The 25,754-nt window shown below is 36.9% G+C and overlaps 1 protein-coding gene across 2 annotated transcripts; it reads left to right on the forward strand.

Annotated features, from left to right (window-relative positions):
• The first annotated feature begins 12,344 nt into the window (after positions 1 to 12,344).
• On the forward strand, positions 12,345 to 21,362 carry LOC145087255 (dehydrodolichyl diphosphate synthase 6-like). 2 transcript variants are annotated; one of them, XM_079025180.1, is made up of 3 exons: positions 12,345 to 12,583; positions 12,655 to 12,757; positions 20,291 to 21,362. In XM_079025180.1, the coding sequence occupies exons 2-3, from the start codon at positions 12,720 to 12,722 to the stop codon at positions 21,153 to 21,155; spliced, it is 903 nt and encodes a 300-aa protein (XP_078881306.1). In that variant the 5' UTR covers positions 12,345 to 12,583; positions 12,655 to 12,719; the 3' UTR covers positions 21,156 to 21,362. The 2 variants fall into 2 exon arrangements, with proteins under 2 accessions (XP_078881306.1, XP_078881305.1); XM_079025179.1 differs by having other exon boundaries at positions 12,347 to 12,583; positions 12,692 to 12,757.
• Positions 21,363 to 25,754: the final 4,392 nt, after the last annotated feature.

A 25,754-nucleotide genomic window follows, 5' to 3' on the forward strand; every position in this document is an offset into this window, starting at 1 on the left:
ATGTCAATAGTCCTCGGCTATCATAATCAAAGGAGGAAACTTGACCCACCACACGCTCGCTCTTCCGATGTTCCTCCTTGATAGCCTCCTGTTGAGCCTCCCAGATTTGCTCCAACAGGGGAGTCACCACGGTCATCCTCATGCAAACGTCCCTGATCGGCACCGCCTTGCGGCTAAGCGCATCGGCCACCACGTTGGCTTTCCCCGGGTGGTAAAGGATCTTGCAATCATAATCCTTCACCACATCCAACCACCGACGCTGCCTCATGTTCAGATTCGGCTGATCCATGGGTACCTCAAACTCTTGTGGTCCGTGTAGATGGTACATCGAACCCCGTAGAGGTAATGTCGCCAAATCTTGAGGGCAAAAACCACCGCCCCCAACTCCAAATCATGCGTCGGGTAGTTCACCTCGTGAGGCTTGAGCTGCCTCGAAGCGTAGGCAATGACATGCCCCCTCTGCATCAGTACCGCGCCCAACCCAGAAATGGACGCATCACTATAAACCACAAAATCCTCTACGCCCTCTAGTAGGGCTAAGATCGGCGCCACACACAATCTCCGTCTCAGCGTGTCAAATGCAGCCTGCTGCTCGGGTCCCCAACGAAAGACCACGACTTTCTTCGTCAGCCGCGTCAGGGGCACGGCTATCTTGGAGAAATCCTGGATAAATCTCCGTTAGTAGCCTGCCAATCCTAGGAAACTCCGAATCTCAGATGGAGACTTCGGAACCTCCCATCTCATCATGGCCTCGACCTTGGCCGGATCGACCAGAATCCCGTTCTGGTTGACGAGGTGTCCAAGAAATTGCACCTCGCGCAACCAAAACTCACACTTGGAGAACTTGGCATACAAGCTCTCCCTCCTCAGGGTCTCCAACACCTCTCTCAGATGCTCCTCATGTTCCTCCCGAGTCTTGGAATAAACCAAGATGTCATCGATAAAGACTATCACAGACCGATCCAGCATCGGTCTGCATACGCGGTTCATGAGGTCTATGAACGCGGCAGGAGCATTGGTGAGCCCAAAAGGCATCACCACAAACTCATAATGGCCATAGCGCGTCCGAAACGCGGTCTTCTGCATATCCTCCTCCCTGACCCTCATCTGATGATAACCCGAACGCAAATCAATCTTGGAGAACCAAGATGCTCCCTGAAGCTGGTCAAAGAGGTCATCAATCCTCGGGAGCGGGTAACGGTTCTTCAACGTTACCTTGTTCAGCTCCCGGTAATCTATACACATCCGATGCGACCCGTCCTTCTTCTTCACAAACAGAATCGGAGCTCCCCAGGGCGAACTGCTCTGGCGAATAAATCTCTTGTCTAGCAGCTCCTGCAGCTGCGTAGACAACTCCTGCATCTCGGGAGGAGCCAACCGATACGACGCCTTGGCTATCGGAGCCGCACCAGGAACAAGGTCAATCCTGAACTCCACCTGTCGCTCCGGAGGTATCTCAGGAAGCTCCTCCGGGAAAACATCTGCAAAGTCTCGGACCACCGAAACCTCGCTCACTGTCGCCTTACCCGCCTCCCGGGTATCCATCACATACGCGACATATCCTGCGCATCCCTGCTGAAGGTAGCGCCTAGCCTTCGCTGCTGAACATACAGTGGGTCCACACTGAGGCCTCTCACCATGAATCACTAACTCTCCCCCGCTTGGGGTCCTGACCCGCACTAGCTGTTGCACGCAATCTATCACCGCCCCATTAGGGCTCAGCCAATCCATGCCTATAATCACCTTGTTCCTACGCAATGAAATGGGAACCAAATCTACCAAGTAGCGCTCCTCAAACAAACGCAGCACGCAATCTCGAAATACCATCGATGCTCGCACCGATCGATCATCAACAATCTCCACCTCCAAAGGGCAATCTAACTCGCCCGATGACTCATGAAACTTCTTGCTAAGCGCAAGGGAAACAAATGATCGGGACGCACCCGAGTCGAACAACACCTGATCTGGAAGGCCGTTCACATGGTACGATCCTAATGCATACATATACATACGGAGCACATATCAATAACATAACATCATAAAAATAAGATAGAGGGAAAGAATCATACCCGTCACCACATCGGGTGCGGTGCGTGCCTCCTCGGTAGTCAGCTGAAATGCTTGGCTCCTCGCCACTGGAGCCTCTGCCTTGCCCTGCCGGCCATCCGTGATCTGCAGGGTCGCTGGAGCTGGCGCGTTCACCGGCGCTGAAACTATCAACTGGGGGCAATTGGCCTTCTTGTGGCCCCTATGGTTGCAGTGGAAACACAACAACTCTGATGTCTGAATAACCGTTGCCGGAGCAGTGCAATCCCTGCTGATGTGCCCAGACTTGCCGCACTTGTAGCAGCCTGATGATCCCATCCTGCACGCCACCTCGTGCGGCCTACCACATTTCCTGCAGCGGCTCGGTCCTGACTAGCCTTTCGGCCTACCATCTGATCCCTTGGGCTTCTTCCCCGAAGCCCCTCCTGCCTGTCCCTCCTTTAATTTCCGTTTCCGGATGTGCTCCAAATCTATCTCCCTCTCCCTCGCCCTGGCAATCATAGAGTCCAAGGTAGGGCAAGCCGAAAAGCTAACATGATCCCGGATGTCAGCTCGTAGCATATCGTGATAATGAGTCCTCCTCATATCCTCGTCACCAGCATACTGGGGCACCAACAAGGCCCCCTCCCGGAACTTGGCGGTGATCTCCGCCACAGTCTCCGTCGTCTGTCTCATGTCTAGAAACTCCCTGGCCAACTACTGAAGCTCGACAGCCGGCGCAAACTCTGCCCTGAACTTGGTTACAAAGTCCGACCAGGTCATAGCCTCGATAGCTGAGGCTCTCAACGAGTCACCCACTGACTCCCACCAATCCCGGGCTCGGTCTCGTAGACACCCTGCTGCATACCTCACCTTCGACCCCTCGGGGCAGAAGCTAGTCAACTGGGCAGACTCGATGTCTGCAATCCATCGCCTGGCAGCAATGGGGTCTTTCACCCCATGGAAATTCGGCGCACCACTGCCCCTGAAGTCCTTGAAGGACAATGTGTGAGATCCCGACTGGCTAGATGCCAAATCACTCCTGAATGCCCGCAGGCGATCCTCCATCAACTCCATGATCCCTTCCTTGATCGACCCAAAGAGGATGGGGGTCGACTCAAGGATGCCTCTGGTGATCTCTGACGCGATGAACTCGCATAGTCCCTCATCTACTGGCTCGGAACCTGATCCCGAAACTGACCCCTCTCTTGAACCGCCATCTACCGGCCTCGATCGAAGTACCACCATTATGCAATACATCACAACAATAATTAGAGATACTGATACTTCCTGAGGGATCACAACTACTTACAAGTTCCCTGGTCTTGTCTTGGCCTTCCTTGGTTCGGGTATGGATCCTCTGCTTTCAGTAGTACGGGCCCATACTACCTTCCACATCTATCCGTACCTTCTTCAAGGACTGCCTCGACTCCACCAGATCCCTTTCCCTATTGCTGATCACTACTATATCCACCCCAGGCTCGCCCTAGGAAATCTCCGACTCTACTCAATCCAGTCCTCAGCTGCTGCAGACCTCCTTGTAATGCCAATTAGCCATCCCCCGAATACCATCACACACGATGAGACTCAGATAATCCTTTGAGTACCCGACTCGTCCCTATAATGGTTGGACTCAAACAAGAGCTGCGCAGTAGGATCAAATCCGGTACTCTAAGATTATTCAACTCTGATCACATGTAACGTGACGTATTCGCCTAATGGCTAATTCCCATTATTCGGAGTCCCACATAGCACGAAGCAAGCAACATTCAGACAAGGGAAACAACCTCAAGCAATTCCGCTCTCTTGGAGGGAAACTGAACTAGCACACAGTGCTAACTCATACTATCGGGCACAACCCTAACAGGCTACCCTACTGCTGTCTACTCGATACTAGCATGCAATTCTCATACAACGGGAACACATAAAGCAGGCACATAAGGCATCACTCCTAGATCCTTAGCCCTATTCTAGCATGCTGTTCTACAAAAGTTGATAAACATAACATAAACTTGTATGGGTACTTTGGGGAATACTTACTTGAGCTCGGCCGGTCGCGCACATCACACACTTCGTTCTTTCTTAAACTCTTTTCTCAATTTTTTAGAAAACATTTTCTTTTAGAAATTCTTTTAATCCCTCGATTTGAGTTCAGACACCCCCGAAGGTGAGTCCGAATCCCTCAAACCAGGGCTCTGATACCAACTTGTAACGTCCCAAAATTTACGACTAAAAATTTCGTTTTAAAAACATTACTTTAGAAAACATTAATAGTTAAAAACATTGTTTGATCAACCATAACAAAACGTAAACCATGTCTAAAAGCCAAATCATACAATCATCAAAATATCAGAGTATAAATCCCAGAGAATCTCGTAAGTGCGGAAACCAGTGTGTGTGTATGATGTGCCGCTACCGCGCCGACTCCTTCCCCTTAGACGAAGAGGTACCTGAAACCAAAACTGTAAACTGTAAGCACAAAGCTTAGTGAGTTCCCCCATCGTACCACATACCATACAAACAAATAACACGTATACTGCCAGGCTATTCTGGGGTGTCTGACTACCTGGTACGGCCATTCTGGGGTGCTGACTACCCGTGTCAAGCCATTCTGGGGTGCTGACTACCCATGTCAAGCCATTCTGGGGTGCTGACTACCCATCGGTCCTAACAACCGATCCTCGGGGACTAGTCCCCTCCTACTACCACTATCGCATATAACATAACAGGCCAGCATGCAAACATATCATCACGTACTGTCAGACATTTCTGGGGTGTCTGACTACCCTCCGGTCCTAACAACCGAACTCTACTATTATCACATATAACATATCATGCTAGCATATAACATATCAGATAGTAGCAACCTAAATGATATCACAAAGACAATCATCTAATCATACGACTCCTACTGGTGGGCCGACATTGTGGCCAAAGACCCACCGCTACTGGAAGGTAACTCACCTCGAAGTAGCTGCTGATCTGAGCGGGAACTGACTGTCTACTGCTGCTGCTGCTGCTCCGGAAATCCTCCGGCTGCAATTCCCACAACATACTCAATCAAACACTGCTAACTGTCGTTTGGGTAAAATGACCATTTTACCCCTGATCATGACCTAAGTCAAAATCAGAGTCAAATTTCAGTTGACCCGACTCGCCGAGTTGGCTTTCCAACTCGCCGAGTCCCTACCCAAACGTTTGCCCTGAATCCCGTTCCTACTCGTCGAGTTAGGCGACGACTCGACGAGTTCTCCTTCTTAACAGATAGTCAAGTCCTTCATCCTACTCGCCGAGTTGTATGAACAACTCGTCGAGTTCATCTTCATCCGATGAACACTTATGCTAAGACTCGCCGAGTTGTATGAACAACTCGCCGAGTCTGTTCTTGATCTAAGGAGATTGCCTTGAACTCGCCGAGTCAGGGCATTGACTCGCCGAGTACCTCCATAGACGAGTTCAGCTTCCGACTCACTGAGTCACACCCCGTGACTCACTGCTCACTCGACACTACGAAAAGGGGACAAACTCGGAGACTCGCAAACAGACTCGCCGAGTCACATGAACGACTCCCCGAGTCGTTGCCATGCACCCACTAAATACACAGATCTGCTCGATTCCAGTACATGTCATTCACAGATCTGGGCTTCTAGGACACGAATCACACGTAAAGTTTCAAACTTTACGTGTAGATATTCACCAATATGGATTTTAGGGTTCAAAATGCCTCAAAAGGGTAGATCTAGGGTGAACAAGCAACATGGGTCCATAAAGCTAACAGATCTGAGCTCCTGGAGCTCAATCTTGCCTAGATCTAGAGGCCAATCAACTTATTACGAAATATTATGCACATACAAGCTTGGGGAATGGCTCAAGAATGTCTTAAATAAAGACTTAAGCATAGAAACAGGGGAAAATGGGATATACCTCAATGGAACTGTTGAAAGAACACAATGATGCTTGGATGGCTTCCCTTCTTCTGGATCTACTTCCCTTCTTCTTCAAAACCTTCAAGAGCACACAACAAATGCTTCAACTCTTCAAAGAACAAGCTTAAACGAGGGTTGGGAGCTCTGGGGGGTGAATGGGGGCTGGCCTGGGGCGGATGTGCTGTTTAAATAGGGTGCAAACCCCTGAAACTTAGGGTTTCATCCAACAGTGGTGACTTGCCGAGTCCAGAATATGGACTCGCCGAGTCACCAACTTAAACGTGTCCCGGGTCCCGCATCTACTCGGCGAGTCGGACCTGTGACTCGCCGAGTCCAAGGCTAAAAGAAGAGAAATACTCAAATAAGATTTACGTACCAGGAACCAGGTGCTACATACATTGATAGGAAAGGGTGAGATGTTTAACTACTTGGAAGACATGGTGGGCAGCTGTGCTACCATAAGGCAAGAAATCAATATTTAGAAAGTTCGATCCATATGAGTTTGAATTTGTCGTAAACTTTGGTTTTAACAAATTCACATGGATAGGAACACATACACTGTTTAAATCTAAGTGTCATAAGATTTCCTCCTTCATGAAAATGATTGTGAGGAAATGCTTTCACTAAGAAAGATTTTAAGAAGATAGTGATTGTAAAATTGCATTCTCGAATTCGATCATGGTTACGGTATCCCTTTCCATGATTTGAATTGTGAGGTTTGGCAATTAGTCTTAATTGTTTAGACACACATATGAACTATCTAAGGCAAAGGTGTATAAGTTCAAGAGGCCTTGATAAAAGATTATCAAAGCATTAAGTATTAGAAACATGGACTTAAGAAATTCAATAGGTACTGTTTTTCTGAAAGTCAATAGGTATTGTTTATGAATACATGTCAAAGCTAGTGGGAGCATACGTGTTATGTTTTATAATAATCATCATGATAGTGGGAGCATAAATGTTATGATTGTATGATTATTAAGGAAAGTATTGCAAGTTGGCAATATTAATTATAGAAAACAAAAGTCATTCTTTGCAAAGTTGTAAGGATGGAATAGTTGTTTTGCTATAATTAAGGGAGAGAATATTATGCTTCATTTCAAATCTAAAGGCTTAGGTTGTGGAATGTTAATAAAATTTAGTCAAAGGTACATAGTGTGTTCTTAAAATTTTGATTATGATTACGACATTCCTCTTCACTATTCGATTTTTGAGAACATAGCAAATAAAACATTATGCGTCGTGTCCTATACGCTTCGGGTATAGGATCGATTGCAAATGCTTTAATGTTTGACCATTCTAAAATTTTCCAAATGTCTAGCGCATTTAGAGGGAAAAGGGACTAGAATCGGTTTTGACTAAAATAATTAAACAACTATCAAAGGACAATCCAAAGTTCGACGAGGATTGGTTGCTTGTGAGTAGTTGGAAGCATGGTATTGAATGGACCATATCGACATTATTATGAATAGATAAGATTCTATTAAGAATGAGTTGTCATATGGAAAATATGGAAGCGTGTCCATATTGGAAATTGAATATTGACAAATCTATGTCTAAGATTAGAAACATTTATGCAAAAGGATGTTCAAAGGAATGTACCTTGAGTGAGAGACATCATATCTAAGGAATTGTCTTGTAACAATCTCTGATAGAAGACTTTGTAATATCATTGGCAATAGTCTTTGTGACTTTGGTGTAGTGACATTACGAAAGGATAGTTGTATAGAATGTTAGAATCTAGCATATTCTATAAGTAGCAAGAATTTGATATTCTTTCACTTATGAAAAAGGATTTGGGATTGTGAAATGAGAATGATTGGAAATGTGCTCAATTTGGTCTATACAACAAAGTAAGAACCATAGGTATACATTGTGTGCATGCTAGGAGCATGGGACAAGTGTAATAATTCAAGTAAAAAGTTGATTACCCGAAACGACAAATAATGAGTAATCAATATGGTGATAAATAAAAGGTGTTTTATTTATGCTCAAAGGGTTGAGGCCATATGGGATTAGTATTATTCTTGTGTTTCACTTTGCATGTTTTGACTTTCTGAATAATTTAATTGGTTAAGAACAGTCAAATTATTCGAACGGGCCACAGTCGTTCATATGTTGGAAGTAGGTATGAATGAAGACTGTCATGAATTGGTGTGTGGATTGTCTAAAGAGCATTAGACATAAGCAAATGTTTGCTGCAACGTTCATGAGTGCTTATGAATATGATTTGATCATTGGATTAGACCCACACTCACTTGGATCACTCCATGAATTGTATCACGAGTGATTGGTGAGACGATAACATCTTATGTTCTTGAAACCGAGATGTGTGAGTTGTATCTTACGAGTCGGTTGCATATTGATAATATGTAAACGCACCAGTAACTTGGTGTCATAAAACATATTGTTGTGTGTAATTCGGTGAGTGAGTGCAAGCAAGCATTGTATCAAAGTTTATTCGTTCCTTTTATCTAAAGTAGGATAAAATCGATATCTTTGGGCCCCTCGATGATTTAGTGATGACAAACGTAAATGCTCGGCCGGGCTAGGGCTAATTTGATTTGTTCAATTAGTCAATCGTCATAAATCGGAATCGAGATATAGTACAAAGAGAATGATTTGAAATCATATCTCATATGATATCTAGAATGGAGGAATATATGATCCCTTATCTAAAGGACACGCGTATCTGATAGGATCAGAGTTGACAGCGGCTTTGGAAGGCTATGATTGCAGATCAAGATCTGAAGTCATACGCATAATAGTTATTAGACTTATCCTAGTGGGAGACTGTTGGATTAGTGTCTAAGTCCATAACTATTTTGGTATGTACTTGACCCGATGGTGCATGGTCCTTTTGGGTTGCCTTCACCAAAGCAACTTGACAGGATGAATTATGGAGAGAAATGATTAAATATGATTTATTAATATATTATGGGAATAATATATTAAAGGAGAAATCATATTGTTTAATTAATATTAGTCAATAATTAATTGGTAATTAGTTTTGTGACTAAAAGAGATTAATTAAACTTAAGGGACTGGAATTGTAATTATAAGATAATTGCAATGTGGGCCATGGATTGCCTTGTATTAAGGAGTGGGCGAATTCTTTGGGGAAGCCCATAAGGAAATCGTCCAAGGCCTTAAGGAAAGGGATCCATGGGTTGCTTAGGGCTTAAGCATCCAAATTAGGGTTTCCTTATTAGATAACCCTAATAGCCTCACTATATATAGACCCCTTAAGGACCAAAAACATGGCTAAGACTTCTTCTAGGGTTTCACACGTTTTAGGGCAGCCTCCTTCACCTCTCCTCTTCATCCTCTTGCTTATGGTGTTTGTGAACTATTAGAGGAGTGACATTTGTGACTCTAAGCTTTCTAAAGTCAATACAAGGAGATTTGGGATTGTTATTGCTACATAACAATCAAGGTAACATCTTAAATCTATTCTTATGTTAATATGATTACTTGTATGCTAGAATTAGGGTTTATAGTCTTGGATAACTTGCATGTACAATAGAGAAACATAGATCCAAGCATTAGGGTTTGTATGAGCACATAGGATGTTCTTAGGACCAAAACCCATCAGTTAGTTCCGGACTTCAGTCCGATGCAGGGGACAAGGTCCCAGCCAGTTAGTCCGGACTTCGGTCCGATGTAGTGGGCAAGGCCCAATATGTGCTTTATATGTTATTGTATGGTATGTGGTAGATTGGGGGAGCTCACTAAGCTTCGTGCTTACGGTTTTCAGTTTTGGTTTCAGGTATTCAGTTTTCAAAGGAGGAGTTCGGGAAGATTGCAGTGCACACACCATAGTCAGTTAGCCTGGGAATGTTTTACTCTGATAATAAGATCATGTTTTGAATTGATACTCGGAAACTATGTTATGAATTATGATACAATTTTTATAAATATGGTTTAAGTAATGTTTTAAAAGAAATTTTTAGCCATGATTTTTGGGACGTTACATTTTTGGCTCAATGGGCCGAAAAGCCCAAAATTTGGCCCATTAAGCTACAAATTACATTTCTAGCCCTTAGAAGAGTATGATATTCATAAAAACATTTATTTTTACTGTTTTGACTCTTTTAGTCCTTAAGAAAACCGTGGATGGTAATTTTCAACCCAACTTTTGTTTATTTGACAAATTTAGTCCAAAAATGAGTTTTATGTTGTAACATGTTTATTATAACCTTAGATGATAAATTTTCTTAACTTGTTAAGTGTAATACATCCTAGATCACATATTTCACCCCCATGAACTATAGATCTCGAAATATCTTTCATTTTTGGCACATATTTACCACATAAACATAAGAAATCACACATAACATACAAATACACATAGATCTACACATTTTACTTGTATTCTCCCCCATAAAACATGTGAAAACCGAAAATAGAGAGGTATGAACTCACCTTGAGTTTGTGGGTTCGGTTTTGAAGAGAAATGGAATAGTTTGATGTTATTTTCGGCTTTAGCAAGCCCTCCTTGGATAGATCTCAAACTTATGGAGGTTTTCTAAGAGTATGATCACAAAATGCTTAGAGTGAATGATCTTAGCATGGAAATGAAGTTATACAACTTAGAGGTGTAAGGACTTACCAAGGGAAGATGAGTTTTTGGTGGAAACCTTCTTGATCCACCTTAGATCCTCGAAAATTTGAGAAGGAAATGAAGACTTTCTAGAGAGAGTGAGGTTGAAAGAAGTTGGTGAAATGTGTGTGTGTGTGTGTGTTGTAATTTTCGGCTGAGAGATAAGAAAAAGAGAGGGGAGGCGAGAGATGAGGTGATATGCATGGAAATATGAGATTTATGCATGGGTTTCCAATGGGTAATTATGAGGTGTCTTGCCCTCATAATTCTACACTTCTCTTTTTTTTTTCTTTTTTTCCTACTTGGGCCGAGATTTGGGTTGTATAAGAGGGAATGGAGTCATTTTGAGCCCATGTTTGAATTTATGAGGCTCAAGTAACATTCTTCGGCCCATTGGGCCTCTAGAGTAAATCACGGCCCAATACACATCAAAGAATGAGTTTTATGGCTTATTAGGGCTAATTAGGTTTGTTATGGCCCAATAAAGCCTATTAAAGATAAATAGTCCATTCTAGACTTATGAGGCCCAAAATATTTAGTTTCATACAAATGGGTCCAAATTAGGGTCCATTTAAGGGTCCTAAGCCCAAAATAGTCAAATTGGAAGCTTATGGGCCCATTAGGCCCAATAAGAAAATCCTAGTCCAAAATGGACTTAAACCGGGATTTTTAGGGTTTCCAACTTTTGTTGACTATTTGAAAATTTGTATAGAGTATTTGATGGGATTTTGTTGTCATTGAATAAACCCCATACATGTTTTAGCTACAATGTCATTATTTGTTAAGTGTTTACAACGTATCAGAATTCCTAGTTGTGACATATATTAAGTTAAAAAGATTGATTATTTTTGAAATTTTTGGAAAGTTTGTGTTTCATAAAAAGAGAATAAATTCGTAAAACTTTAAAACGTTTTTGTAATAAGATGTGTTATACTATGTTATTTTATGTTTTCTTACCTATACTTTGAGTTATAAAATTCAACATTACGTTTATTCAAACAAGATTTCAGTTCGTTTAGTTAAACGATCCAACACAAACAATTGTTTTGTTCGTTCATTTATCTCCATGAACATTTATTTAAGTTTGGATATTTATATTCGTTCGTTTATGTTCGATCATAATATTACACTATATATATATATATATATATATATATATATATATATATATATATATATATATATATATATATATATATATATATATATATATTATAAACCGGTAAGAGTGAAAGTGAAGCTTTTAAAAATGGTTTAAGTTTTACGTTTTTAGATTTTGTAAAATATCATAAATGGCACCGGTAAGTACGGCCAACATATAAGAAGTGTTAATGGTTAACTTTTATGGTTTTTTTTCATTTATGTTTGTTTATGTTCATATTTGTTCGTTAATGAACATCTTGACGAACATAAATGAATGAACACGAACAAAGTAATTTGTAAAACAAACGAATATGAACAAGAAAATTTGTTCATTAACCGTTTACATTTGTTCGTTTGTTCGGTTAACTTAAACGAAAGAATATAAACAAACATTTGTTCGTGTTGTTTTAGATTGTTATAATACCATATAATATAAGCATATAAAAAATATAAAAAAAGGTTGTAGCCAAAAATACTTATGCAAACCCATAAAAAAATGTATTTTTTTTTTTCTTTTTTTTTTTTTAATTTCTTAAAAGTTGTAGGTGAGGCCACCATGAAATAAAGATGATTATAAATAAAAGTGAAAGGCTAACTATTAGATAGAAAATCCCTCCCTACGATGGGCAAATATTTACACCTCTAAAAAAGAGCGTAGATAGCAACTCTTTTTTGCAAAATGTCAAATATAAAGTATCTTGCAAAGGAAAAGTGGTCAAGACTCCAGTGCACAACCTGTATACTTCTCTTCGATTCCATTCCATTGCTATAAAAAGTGTTGTGGGAGCAAGCCACTGCTAAACCTCTCCACATAATTAACATCTTATACTTAATTATTTCTGTCACTCTCTTTCCTACTTCCTCAAATACATAATCGGCCAATAGGGTGAGACTCGAAAATATGTTTTGTTTCAGACGTTTTTACTTTATTTATATTTATCCTTTGTATGGGTGTAGGCCTATATTTGATCGATCTGGATGTTTTGATCAACAGATTAAGCATTCTCTTTTGTTGAACCAATATGGAATTGGATCCAATCATTGCAACGGACACTTCGCTGTAAGTCTTAAGAATTTTGTTCCAAGTATTAATGTGTTTTTTCTTTTGGTTTTCTATATATATCTTGGTGAAAATGATGATAGACCATCTTCAACATATCTTTATTTTACTTTTTTTTTTTACATCAAAATAGACTAAAAATGAAACAAATAGTATTTCATTTCATCCCTACTCCATTTTTTACTTCAAAAATATATTTATAGTATATTTCTTTTTTAAACTTATAAAGATTTTTTTTTAAAAAAAACTTATAAAGATTGTTAAAAAGACCTTTCAATTTATTAGTTTTTTTTTTTACATATTTATAAAATTTTATATGAATTCGATACATAAGTATAAATTTTATATTTATGATTTTCTGATATAATTTAAATTATAGCAAGTTAATTAAAATAAAGTAGAAATTGATAAACCTAAAATATGAGAACTAAAATTGACAAATAAAATATAAATCTATTTTGGAGTAAAAAATAATAAATACTCCATATTTTGAGTATTACTATTCCTTTGCTCCAAAATGTAGTCCCAAATAATATACATTTAATTTCATAACGGAATAAAAGATAGGGTTTAAAATAAAATTGAAAATGCTCTTAAAAATGATTGTTATTTTGATTGTGACCATGTGCCATCACCTTTTCAAGATGTTTCTATTCTTTTTTATTTATAAATTTTGATTGGTATGTTCTATGGTTCCTCAAAGTGTCTAGGTCTACATATAAGTGGCAAAGAGTATTTAATTTAATGCTTGCGTTGGTTTGTATGATCCATCAACATCTATTTGCTTTTGTGTTTTTATATTATGATTAAATACAAGTTTGGAGGTTTGAAGTGCACACTTATATATAAGACGAGTTTAATCTTAAACATTAAAAAACAGTCAGGTATCAATAGGGTTGTGCCTCTTGTCGGGTCAAAGGAGAGAAACCCTGACAGTGGAATGTAGTGGAAAACAATGTTTCAGACCAACACATTAATAGAGAGTAAGTTCATTAATTCCACAACCAAACTATGCTCAAACCTAGATAAAAGGTTTTAGCTTCTCAAAAACCATTTTTATCAACCTTGTCCACATTGTAAATATAAATACAAGTGAAACTTCAAAATTTTAGACTCACAAATAAAAACAATTCTCATACTTTATGTGATTATGGCTTTCGATTTTGCTAAAGTCGAAAGTGAGTTGATTGGTTATCACCGATTGATTTTTGTGAATCCATACATATAGGGTTGAAATAATTTACTAAATCAATCAAAATCCATATCCAAGTTACCATATGATCCTATTTCATATCCAGATTCTATCAACTAGTTAAGTTTTTAAATATTATTCAAGTAGTAATAAAAATAAAATTAAAAGGTTGTAACTATTTGAAAGCATTTTGAATAGTATTCAACATATTTAACCTGTTCTATATTTCTTTTTATTTTTTTATTTTTCGTTGTGTTGTGTTGTGTGCGTTTTTATATGTTGCAACCGTAAATATAACTTATTTTTTTAACACAATTCATTACAATAGCTACCATAAAACAACAATTATTTTCTTTCAATTCACTCACTTGTGAAGAAAAAAAGAAAGTTTACGTTCTAATGGTTATGTCCTAGAAAAAGCTAAGGTCTCATTTGATAGTTTTTGTCTGGGAAAGTGCTGTCTAGGAAAGTTTTCTGACTGGAAAAGAAATCATGCTGTTTGATTGTACATTTGCGTGACTGTGCTGAATGATGAAAAAAAATAATTCAATAAAAAAATAAATTTAAAAAAGTTATTTAAAAAATTAATAATCCAATAAAGAAAGAAATAGGCGGGGTTTGGTGTATAATTGTCTTTCCAGCCTATTTAGGCAGAAAAATGTGACTTTGGGGCTTTGTGGGAAAGACATATTTTACCGGGAAATATCTCTTCTTTTGTGCAAATCAAAAAGTCTTTCCGGTCCATTCAGCCAGAAAGATCTGTTTGGACCTGAAAAGATGTGTACCATATTCCTAATTATGGAAAATACTAAATACTAAGAAGCTATAGATAGGAATTTAATATTGTAAGTACACTTCCACTTAATTCCTTTGTGGTTTCAAAAAAAAAATACAAATATAAATTCAATAATTTATAATCTTTCTAAAAGATAAGAATAATTAAAAGAGTAAATTACACGAATGGTCCTATGGTTTGAGTAATTTGTATGTTTGGTCTCTAACTTATTTTTTTAACTCGGAAAATGTCTACTGTTTATTTTTGTTACATGTTTGGTCCCTATTGTTTGTTTTTGTTACACGCTTGATTCATGTCTTATCTAAAAAAAACTATTATTTAAATAGGAAAAAATGACGGAGTAGGTAAGGTAAGGTGAGAGGGTTGGGGTTGGGGGTGTGTTTATTTAAATAAATTAAAAATCAAGGGAAAATAATCTTTTTAGGTAAAACAATGACCAAACGCGTAATAAAAACAAACAGTAGAAACCTTTCAAGTTAAAAACCAAACGTACAAATTACCCTAAACCATAGGAACCATTCATGTAGTTTACTCTAATTAAAATATGAAGTTGTTTTTTTTCCCAAGAAATCCACCTTTTTTTTTATATCTAGAAGCTAAAAAAAACCATATATTTCCTCGTTTTCCTCTCCGATATGAAGGTGAAAACATAAGGTCGCATAAAAAAAATGTGGACAATGATGGAGAGAGAATAATCACACTTTTATTTTAAACTTCTACTATATTCAAAGGTTCTTTGTTTATTTGAGAAGAGATAAAATATCTTTCTATTTATGTTTTAACTTTTTAAATTAGAGGGAAAGAAATGCGGTAAAAGTCCTATGACATGTTTTATCGTAGTGAACACCGTTTTTTCTATGTGATTTGGGATGTGCGGTTTGGATTGTTCGACTCCCTCTCTCTATTTCTTTCATCTTTTCATGATATATCATCCTTTGAGTGTGTCGCCATTCCCTTCAACTTAATGATAAAGATTTTCTAATATGTCAAATGCCAAATGCATTAATTATATGGAGTATTTTTTATTGAAAAATTTGAAATACATTAGTTATAGAGAATTATGTATAATTATAATATTTAATATTTAATTATGATAAGATTTTCCATAATTAATAATTGATATATGTGTATATTAGAAAATTTCATCTGTTAATTATTTGTTTCATATCATTGTTATAACTTTATTTATTATTCTTACTAAGAGTTATAATCTTTTTATATAATTTTTATTACAAAGTTTTAAACTTGTTTTCCAAATTATTAAACGTTTTCACACTTTCATATAACTTTATGAAGTCTTTTTTTTTTTCCTCAAATGTGTCATTGTGTGTTCTCCTTTCCTTTTGTCTCGTTTCTATTAGCCTATTAGGGGTGTTTACAATCAGATTTTCGAAATTTGGGATAGCAGATTTTGTTATCCGAGTTAGTATCCGAAACTTCGGATATCTGAATTTTGGATATCCGAAATTTCGGATACTGATTCGGATATCAAATCAGATATCCAAAAATCTAACCTTTTTTCGTTATAAAAATTAATCAAATAAAAGAATTAATGTTTTAGTATTAACCAAAAAAAGTTATGATTAAACATTAACAATTTACTCTACGTAATCAATCTCAAATAAAAAGGAGATTAAAAGTCTTTAGTATAAATTCACAACGAACTGATGAACAATTAAGCATTAACGTAAAATTCATTTATTGTATAATCAAGCTCCATTCTTTAGTTACTTAAACAAGTTAGAAGTTAAAACACTACAAGAAAACACTCAAAGAGTATAATAATGTCCACTAAAATAAAAATATTGTATATAATAACGTAGCATCTACACCCATCATGAAACCCCTAGCATGTTGTGACACTTGCATGTACATCTTTTTGATCTTTTGTTACTGTCTTTGTGTCACAAAAGAAACACACACAACACACAGGATGTGTGTCTCACATGCAATTTTTTTGTTACACACGCATCACACATGCACTTTTTTTTTTCTTTTTATTTGCACACACTTGGAATTTTAATTTTAATTTTTTTTGGATATCTTCTTTTACGGCTTTATTTTGGATCAAGAAAACAGATTCCAAATAAAATTTTGAAAACAACGATGTAAAAATTAAAATTTAGGATGAATTTGTAAAAAAAAATGTAAAAATTAAAATTTAGGATGAATTTGCAAAAAAAAAAAAAAAAAAAAAAAAAATTGAGACAAAAGTGTAAATTTTGAACCAAATTTGTAATAAAATTTAAAATCTAAACCAAAAATGTAATTTTTAAAAGTTGGATAACCTGTTGAACGGATAAAAATATCAAATTGAATATAATTCATAGTTTTTGGTTCTTAATTGAATAAAAAAATATATATAACAACTAAATCGGTTACTTAGCCAAAGCATAAAGATTTTTACGGAGTTTTTTTTATTATTACGATGTTGGCTGAAAGTGTAAACAATTAGGGGAGAGCAAAAAAAAGGTTTAAAAAATTAAGAAATATTTTGTTTAAAAAATGTTGTATAAAAATTATAAAAAAAATTAAAAAAATTAAAAAAAACTCTTAACCAAATAAATGTAGGAACATTTAAAAAGTTTACTTTATACAAACTTGTTAATATTATTAATAGAAAAATCAAAAAAAAAAATTATTACATTTGAAGACAGCTGATTTTTTTTGTTTTATTATAATAAAAATAATAATATTCTTTTAAAAAAAATTTAAAGTATTATGTTGGTTTGAATTAAATTTTAAGAACTTTATTTTTTTATTTTTTATACAAATTAAAAAATGTTACGGCAAAAAAAAGAAAAAAAATAAGTTGATATCGTTAAACATGTGACACGTGGCAAAAAAGAGAATCGCAAATGTATGTTTCAAGTTTCTATATTTAGTTGTGATCATAAATTTTATCATTCTTAAAGTTCTGTTTCGAAATATTAATCGTGCATATATATATATATATATATATATATATATATATATATATATATATATATATATATATATATATATATGATCTCTCAACAATTAACAACAATTAACTGAAGGATTCGTTTCACCTGCATTGAGCTGAATATTGTAACACTATGAGTCCTTTGTATATAGTTAATTATAGGAGGAATTTCGTATATATCTTTATTAAATATCAAAATATCATATATACCTTGTTAAATATCAATGATAATATCTAAAATATCCTCCATCTAGAAAATGATAATAGTTAACAACAATAAAAACTAGGCAATGAATGCATACATTTCATGAAGATGGTTGAAGATGAAATATTTTATTTATCAAGAAAGCAACATTCCAACAATTTAGAAATGGTTGTTCTATTATTATAGATGTAAAGATAATATAGTTAAAATTTTTAATTATTATAATAATTCCAAGATATAAAAAATGATTATAAACTACTAAAAACATTATAAAAAAGACTTGAGCAAATATGATAGTTTGAAGTTTTACAAAGGCTAAATATGATATTAAGAGATTAAGTTGAGCGAATATGATATTTTGGTGTTTAAGATTGACATACATTAAAATTCTCTTTTAAATATATATACAAGTGGAAGGTAGTATCTTACTAAAACAAGATAAATATTTGAATACATCACCTTTCTATCCATAAAAAGTGAACATAAATTATCATAAGTTTTTGAAACAAAACCCTTTAGTTATATATAGGACCTATATCCAAAAATGTCTTCATATGCCATTTTTTTTAGATTTGATTACTTTATGAGGAGCGGCTTCTAAATAGATTTTACATTTGATTATTATTCTATAAAAGTGATATACTTAATGAAAATAGAATTAAAGGAATTCATGAAAAACAATCAATTTTACATTTATTAGGTAAAGTTTTAAAGGGAAAATGTCACTTTACCACAATAAACTTTTTCAGTTTGTCCAATTTGATCACTATTTTTTTTCTTGCTCAATAGACCATTAAACTCATTTATAACCTATGAATTAAGTCATTTTGCTGGAATTCAACAGGTTACCCGATAGCAAAGTGTTGATGTGACATTAATAATTAATTTTTGATAACTATGTCATCTAAATAACAAACAAGTTACCCACCCTTTTTCCTATCTATATTCTCTCTTCTTTCTTTCTCCATCATCTTTAATCAACATCATCGCTATCCTCCACGTTCCTCACTGGGAACCACCATCCAACCATCAAATCCAACAACACAATTCCCCCTTCCCTGATTATAACTTCAATTCACCACTAAAAACCCACCTTATCAGCACTTGATAGTCTCGTTATCTTCACCATCACACAACCAAACACTATCCTTATTCTTCATTTCAATTCACTACCAAAGCACAAACCATTCTCCATCTCCACTCCACAAAACCTATAAGAAATACATCTCCGATCAATCAGCTACCATAACCAAGCTGGAACCAAATACATGCCCTTTCTCCATTCCCTTGATTACCATGATTTATCTATCACCATTATCCCTTACAACCGATTAACCTCATCGTATCATTAAAGGATATTAGTTCATACACAACCATCGTCACCAACCCTTACCTGCGCAAAAAAGAAAAGAAACAAACAAAATAAGAACACTGAATACATAGATGCACACACAAAGGGGTGAGAGACTAGCCCTATTATTCAATTTTTTACCTACACTTCGATCCAACAAATTAGCAAAAATATCCCAAAGGAAGAGAGAAGGATGCATGAAGAAGAAGCATAGGAAGAGACGACACCCACTTCGAGTCTCAAGGGACTCTTGTCATATTTCGATCCATCACCGAGTCCAGAAACAATGAAAAAACAGAGATCTGATGATCGACATTTGAATCCAGGGTCATAAGACGTCAGCTCATTTCCTGCTTTTTTTTTCCTCGAAACACACATTTTATTGGTTTTATTGCTGACCTAGATATATAGTCATAAATAAGCCAATGAGATGAATATCAAATTTTACAATAAATGTAGTATTATATAATTCATCGTATCCATCTTATCAACTAGTTTAATGACTACGTGTCTAAATCAGCAATCAAACCAATAAAATGTATGTTACATGAAGAAAAATGCTAAATCATCACTAAAATTTAGTTTGGGAATTATTCGTAAATTATGATAAAATAATGAGACTTTAATGAAACCAATAAATCGTTATTTTTACCGATAATTCATTTTTTGTAAACAAATTTTAGTTTGTGATTTTTTTTCGTAAATTAAGGTAAAATTTTAGGACTTTTCTGGAGATTTGTTTTTAAGAATACAAATTGCTATATTTATGTTTAAATTGATTATCATTTAACAATTTGAGAATTTGGCACTTTAACTTCATCCAAGATAATCGAGTTTCCATATTTTCAAATGAACTAAATTTCAGACACAATGAGTACGTCCATGACTTTTATGTTCATATTACACTTGGAAATTTCAAATTTTTATTAGAATATTTCTCTTTCTTAGAAAATTCAAAGCCTTATCTAATTTTATGTCGTTCCTATTGGTTTAGATCTACATTGGAATTAATCTAAGTGCAATTTTAACTTGTTATTGACAGGAAACAAGCGGAAGACGAAAGATCAAATGGTACGATCAGCAAGCTCCTAGGAGGCGTAAACCACACCTTAAGAAAACTCATATTTCGTGTCATTTCTTCACGCCCGATTCCAGAACACATCGCCTTCATCCTCGACGGAAACCGAAGGTTTGCTAAGAAATGGAAGCTCACGGAAGGTGCAGGTCACAAAGCCGGTTTTTTCGCACTCATGGCAGTCCTAAAATACTGCTACGAGATAGGAGTTAAGTATGTCACCATCTATGCATTCAGCCTCGACAATTTCAATCGACGCCCTGATGAAGTCCAATACGTAATGGATTTGATGCAAGAAAAGATCGAAGGGTTTCTAAATGAACTTACTCTTATAAACCAATATGGCGTTAGAGTCTTGTTTATTGGCGATCTCGATAGGTTATATGAACCCGTAAGGATTGCTGCTGAGAAGGCCATGGAAGCCACCGCTAAAAACTCACGCACATATCTCCTAGTATGTGTTGCATACACTTCTTCCCATGAAATCCCACGAGCAATCCACGAAGCTTGTCAAGAAAAAAGTGAGGCTAATAGCATACGTGTCATGAATGGAGACATGAATAGTGACATAAATCATGGTGGTCAATCGGTGATCAAAGTGTTGGATCTTGAGAAGCATATGTACATGGGAGTGGCTCCGGATCCTGATATTCTAGTGAGGAGCTCCGGCGAGACAAGGTTAAGCAACTTTCTGTTGTGGCAAACCACCAACTCTTTCTTGTATTCCCCGAAAGCTTTGTGGCCAGAGATGGGATTCTGGCAGGTGGTTTGGGGGATCTTGGAGTTTCAGAACAACTATCAGTACTATGAGAAGAAGAAGAAGCAGGCTTAAGGATGTATCTTTAAGTAAAAATATTTTCCTTTGAGTCGGTTTGCAGTGTGTTGTCAGAATTAATGGGAATTTTCTTCTCAATATGAACTTTCAACTTTGGGTCGATAATATCTGAATGCAATGTTATACATACGTAAATGCTTGTCTTATCAAGTAAATCAACTTGATATGTTTATTTGGAATAAAGGCATCACAGATCATATTAAATGGATTGGGACATCATGATTTTACTTTTCATTGAGCTTTATTTTTTATAACAAAACTATAAATATGGTCGTTGTTGTATGTATTTTTTTTGTTTTAGTTTAAATTTCGATTTTTTGGCTTCGTGATCATTTTGGCTATGTTTGTACACAGATTTGATCCCTCGTAAAATTGAAATGACTAAATTGTCTTATTAGATTTATTTTTCATTTTCTTTTTTTGTATAAGTATTTTTATATATTAAATAAAGATAGGGGCCTCTCTCTCTCTCTCTCTCTCTCTCTCTCTCTCTCTCTCTCTTATAAAAACTAAGGACCACACACTAGGGATGAAAGTGGGTCTAAACCCGGACTGGATGGACCCGGACCCGGAAAACCTGGAACCGGTTAACGAGATTTTATAGAACCGGAAATCGGACCGGTATATAGGAACCGGTTCCGGTTCGGTTCCGGGTATGGTTCCGGGTAAAGTGGGTCTAGAATCGGAAAACCCGGAAACATCAAAGTGGGTAGGTTGGAACCGGATAAAGTGAGTTTAGAACCAGAAAACCCGAAAAAACCGAAATTTTTTGGTAATTACTTACTACTTAGTGGGTTGAACTTTGAAAATTTTCATATTGATATCCCGACTTTGGGGGGCTGTAACTTATTGAATACAAAACCACAATTAACAAAATTAGAGTCTAAAATCATGTACAAACTCTAAAATACACTCTGGAAAAACCCGCATGTCAATCCGACTTTAAACGAATGAGATATGCTTGTGTTAGAATTTTCACATAATACAAAGTACAAAAACAAATAGCTGAAAAGTTGAAAATTTTCAGTTTTGATATCCCGACTTCGGAGGACTGTAAATCATTGAATGTTAAACCAAAAATGACAAAATTATAGTCTAAACTCATGTACAAACTGTAAACTAGAAGTTGGAAAAAACCACATGTCAATCCGACTTCAAACGAGTTAGATATGCATGTTTTAAAACTTTCACCGAATACAAAAAAAAACTAAAGAACTAAAAACTTCCAGCTTTGATATCTCGACTTTTGAGGACTGTAAGTCAATGAATATAAAACTAAAAATGACAAATTTATAGTCTAGAATCATGTACAAACTCTAAACTACATGTTGGAAAAAACCGTATGTCAATTGGAGTTGAAACGAATAAGATATGCATCTTGTAAACGTATCACAAAAACCGGTTCCGGCCCTAAAAGTGGTTCCGGTTCCAAAAACCGGTTCCGGCCCTAAAAGTGGTTCCGGTTCCAAAAACCGGTTCCGAATTTTAGACCCGGTTTACCCAGACCCAATGGACCCAAACCCGGATTACCCGGAACCCAGATAAAGCCAATTTTTAAACCCGGAACTGGACCCGGTTCTATATATTCCGGTTCTAACGGGTCCGGTTCCGGTTCCGGTCCAGTTTTCCGGTTCTAAATCTCATCCCTAGTGCTGTATTTTAGATATATAGAATAGATTACAACAATAAACTCCTATAATAAAGGAGAGATAAATAATGAATACATAATTCAATAATTTACTATCTAATTATCTAATATCCCCCCTCAAGCGAATGGGTGGTGGACCAAGGCGTAGCATCGCACAAAAGTTATCAAATTGAGCATGCGAAAGACTGTTAGTGAAGATGTCTGCCACCTGATGCTTGGTTAGTCCAAATTTTGTGTAAAGTTTGCCCGAAGCAACTAGTTCGCGAACAAAATGGTAATCGAGATCAATATGTTTTGCACGTTTGTGAGATTATTAGTCATGAATACGGCACTTTTGTTGTCACAAAGAAAGGTAGGGCAATCAGGAGGTAGCGCGTGAAGTTCCCGTAAAGCTGAGTTATCCAAAAAAATTCAGCTTCTATGTTCACCATGGCCTGGTTTTTTGACTCACAACTAAATCGTGAGACGGTTGGTTGTTTCTTGGCACTCCATGAGACCAAGTTGCCAACAAGAAAAATTGAGTAGCCATAAGTAGACCTGCGAGTCTCAAGAAAACAAGCCCAATCAGTATCTGTATACCCATGAATGTTATTGGTTTGAGGTCGTTTGAAAATAAGGCTAAAAGAGAAAGTGTCTTTTACATACCATAGTATACATTTCACATACTGAAAATGAGCATCATTTGGAGCATGGAGATGTTACTAGCTTGATTTACACCATATGAGAGATCCGGTCTAGTATTTTTTAAGTATTGGAGAGATCCAACTTGGGATCGATAAAGAGTAGCATCAGAAAAAGGTGTTCCATCAGCTATGAAAGTCTCATGAGTGGCCAAGGGTGTTCGTACTGGTTTAGAGTCAATTAAATCAGAACGAGAAAGAATATCTTTAGCATATTTTGACTGGATTAAGAAGAGACCATCATCAGTATAAGTGACCTCTAAACCAAGGAAGTAACTGAGAGCATCAAGATCTTTAATAGCAAACTCTTTGTGTAGTCGTGTAGTGAAGGTTGTAGTGATAGATTCCTGATTCCCAGTAAGGATGAGATCGTCGACATAGATAAAGAGGTACATGATGCATGATTGTTGAGAAAAAATGAATAAGGAGGTGATAGCACAGGTACAGACAAAACCATTAGCAAGCAAGAAGGTGCTAAGGCGTTGAAACCAGGCACGGGGGGCATGTTTTAAGCCATAAAGAGCATTCGTTAATTCGTAAACATGATTAGGAAGCCGAGGATCAGTAAACCCAATTGGTTGCTCCATAAAAACTGTATCAATAAGATAACCATGTAGAAACGCGTTTTTGACATCAAGCTGATGTAAATGCCATGTATTTAAGACAACAAGAAATAGAACAATGCGAAATGTGAGGATTTAACAACTAGACTAAAAGTATGAAAGTAATCGAGTCCAAGAATTTGAGTGAAACCTTAAGCAACAAGATGGGCTTTGAAACGTTCAATTGAGCCGTCATAGTTATACTTGGTAAGATAGACCCACTTAGAACCGAAAATGTTGGAGTGAGAGGATCGAGGCACTAACATCCAAGTGTTATTTGTACGTAAAGCCTCAATTTCTTCATGAATGGCGACCATCCATTAGGGGTGTTTAGCAATAGATTTGTACCCTTTAGGTTGAGATGTAGAAAGTAAAGCAACATGCAATGCATAGTTGGTGAGTAACACAAAATCGGCTATATGTCGTTTTTTGAAAGTACCAGACTTGGACCGAGTGTGCATTGGATGCGTGGAAGAGATTCGAGATAGTGGATGAATGTTGGCGTCATGATGATCATGATCAGAATGATCATTAGTATCAGAAGAATCAGCATGAGCGGAATCATCATCATGATCAGAAGGATCATCGGGTGCATCGGTTAGAGGTTGTCGTGGTTGGGCAGCCAATATCGAGGGAGGCGAACAAAGTGAACAAGGCTCGGAAGGGCCCATAGCGGGTTGATTATGCCCAAATGGCACCGTGCGATCATTCAGTATTGGATAGATTGGGCTAACAGACCCATCATCCAAGAAAGCAGACAAATCTAATGTAGACAAATCTGAAGCATTGTTGGACCCGTCAAAAGGAAATGATTGTTCATTAAAACGTGCATGTCACGTGATATATATGCGAGAAGTGGCTGGATCAAGACACTTAAAGCCCTTATATTGTGAGTGATATCCAATAAAAATGCAAGGGATGCTCCGAGGAGAGAGTTTGTTTGTCGAATAGTCGCGAAGATATGGATATACAAGACACGCAAAGGTGAGCAAGTTTCCATAATTTGGCATGCTTGAGTAAAGTAACTCAAGTGGATACCGGTTGCCAAGTTCTTTAGTGGGCACGAGATTAGTGATGACCACAGTTAAACTAAAGGCATCAACCCAAAAAGTGGAAGGGACATGAGCATGAAAGAGCATTGCAAGGCCCGTTTCAATAACATGTCTATGTTTACGTTCTGCTCGTCCATTTTGTTGAGGAGTATATGGACAGGAGAGCTGATGTAACATCTACTATTCAGGTTTTTATTTTAACCCTTGATTTATACTCTATTTTCAATTTATACCCCGGTGGCAATCACACAATTTCGGAGTTGTTGGAGTACGCGGGACGTACACCCTCGTACATTGAGCATACTACGGATCGCCCTAGTACGTTGCACGTACGCTAGTACATCGGGTGTACACAGCCAGGGTGCAAACCCTAAATTTTAGGGTTTGGACACTATTTAAACACATTTATGGCCTCATACATCTTCTTATCTTCAGCCTCCCTCCTCATTTCAAAACCCTAAAGAGTGTTTGTGCATTGTGAAGCTTGTTGAGCCGTTTTTGGTGCCATTTGGAGATTTTGGTGTAGAAGGAAGAGCATTGAGGGGGTGGTGTTTCACTTAAGGCTTTATATCGAACATCTTGTCCCCCTTGTGCACCTTGTGGAGGTAAAAAGT

Source organism: Lactuca serriola, chromosome 2 (genome assembly GCF_051521515.1).
Source record: "Lactuca serriola cultivar US96UC23 chromosome 2, Lser_US96UC23_V15, whole genome shotgun sequence".
In the NCBI taxonomy this organism is placed as follows: Eukaryota; Viridiplantae; Streptophyta; class Magnoliopsida; order Asterales; family Asteraceae; genus Lactuca; species Lactuca serriola.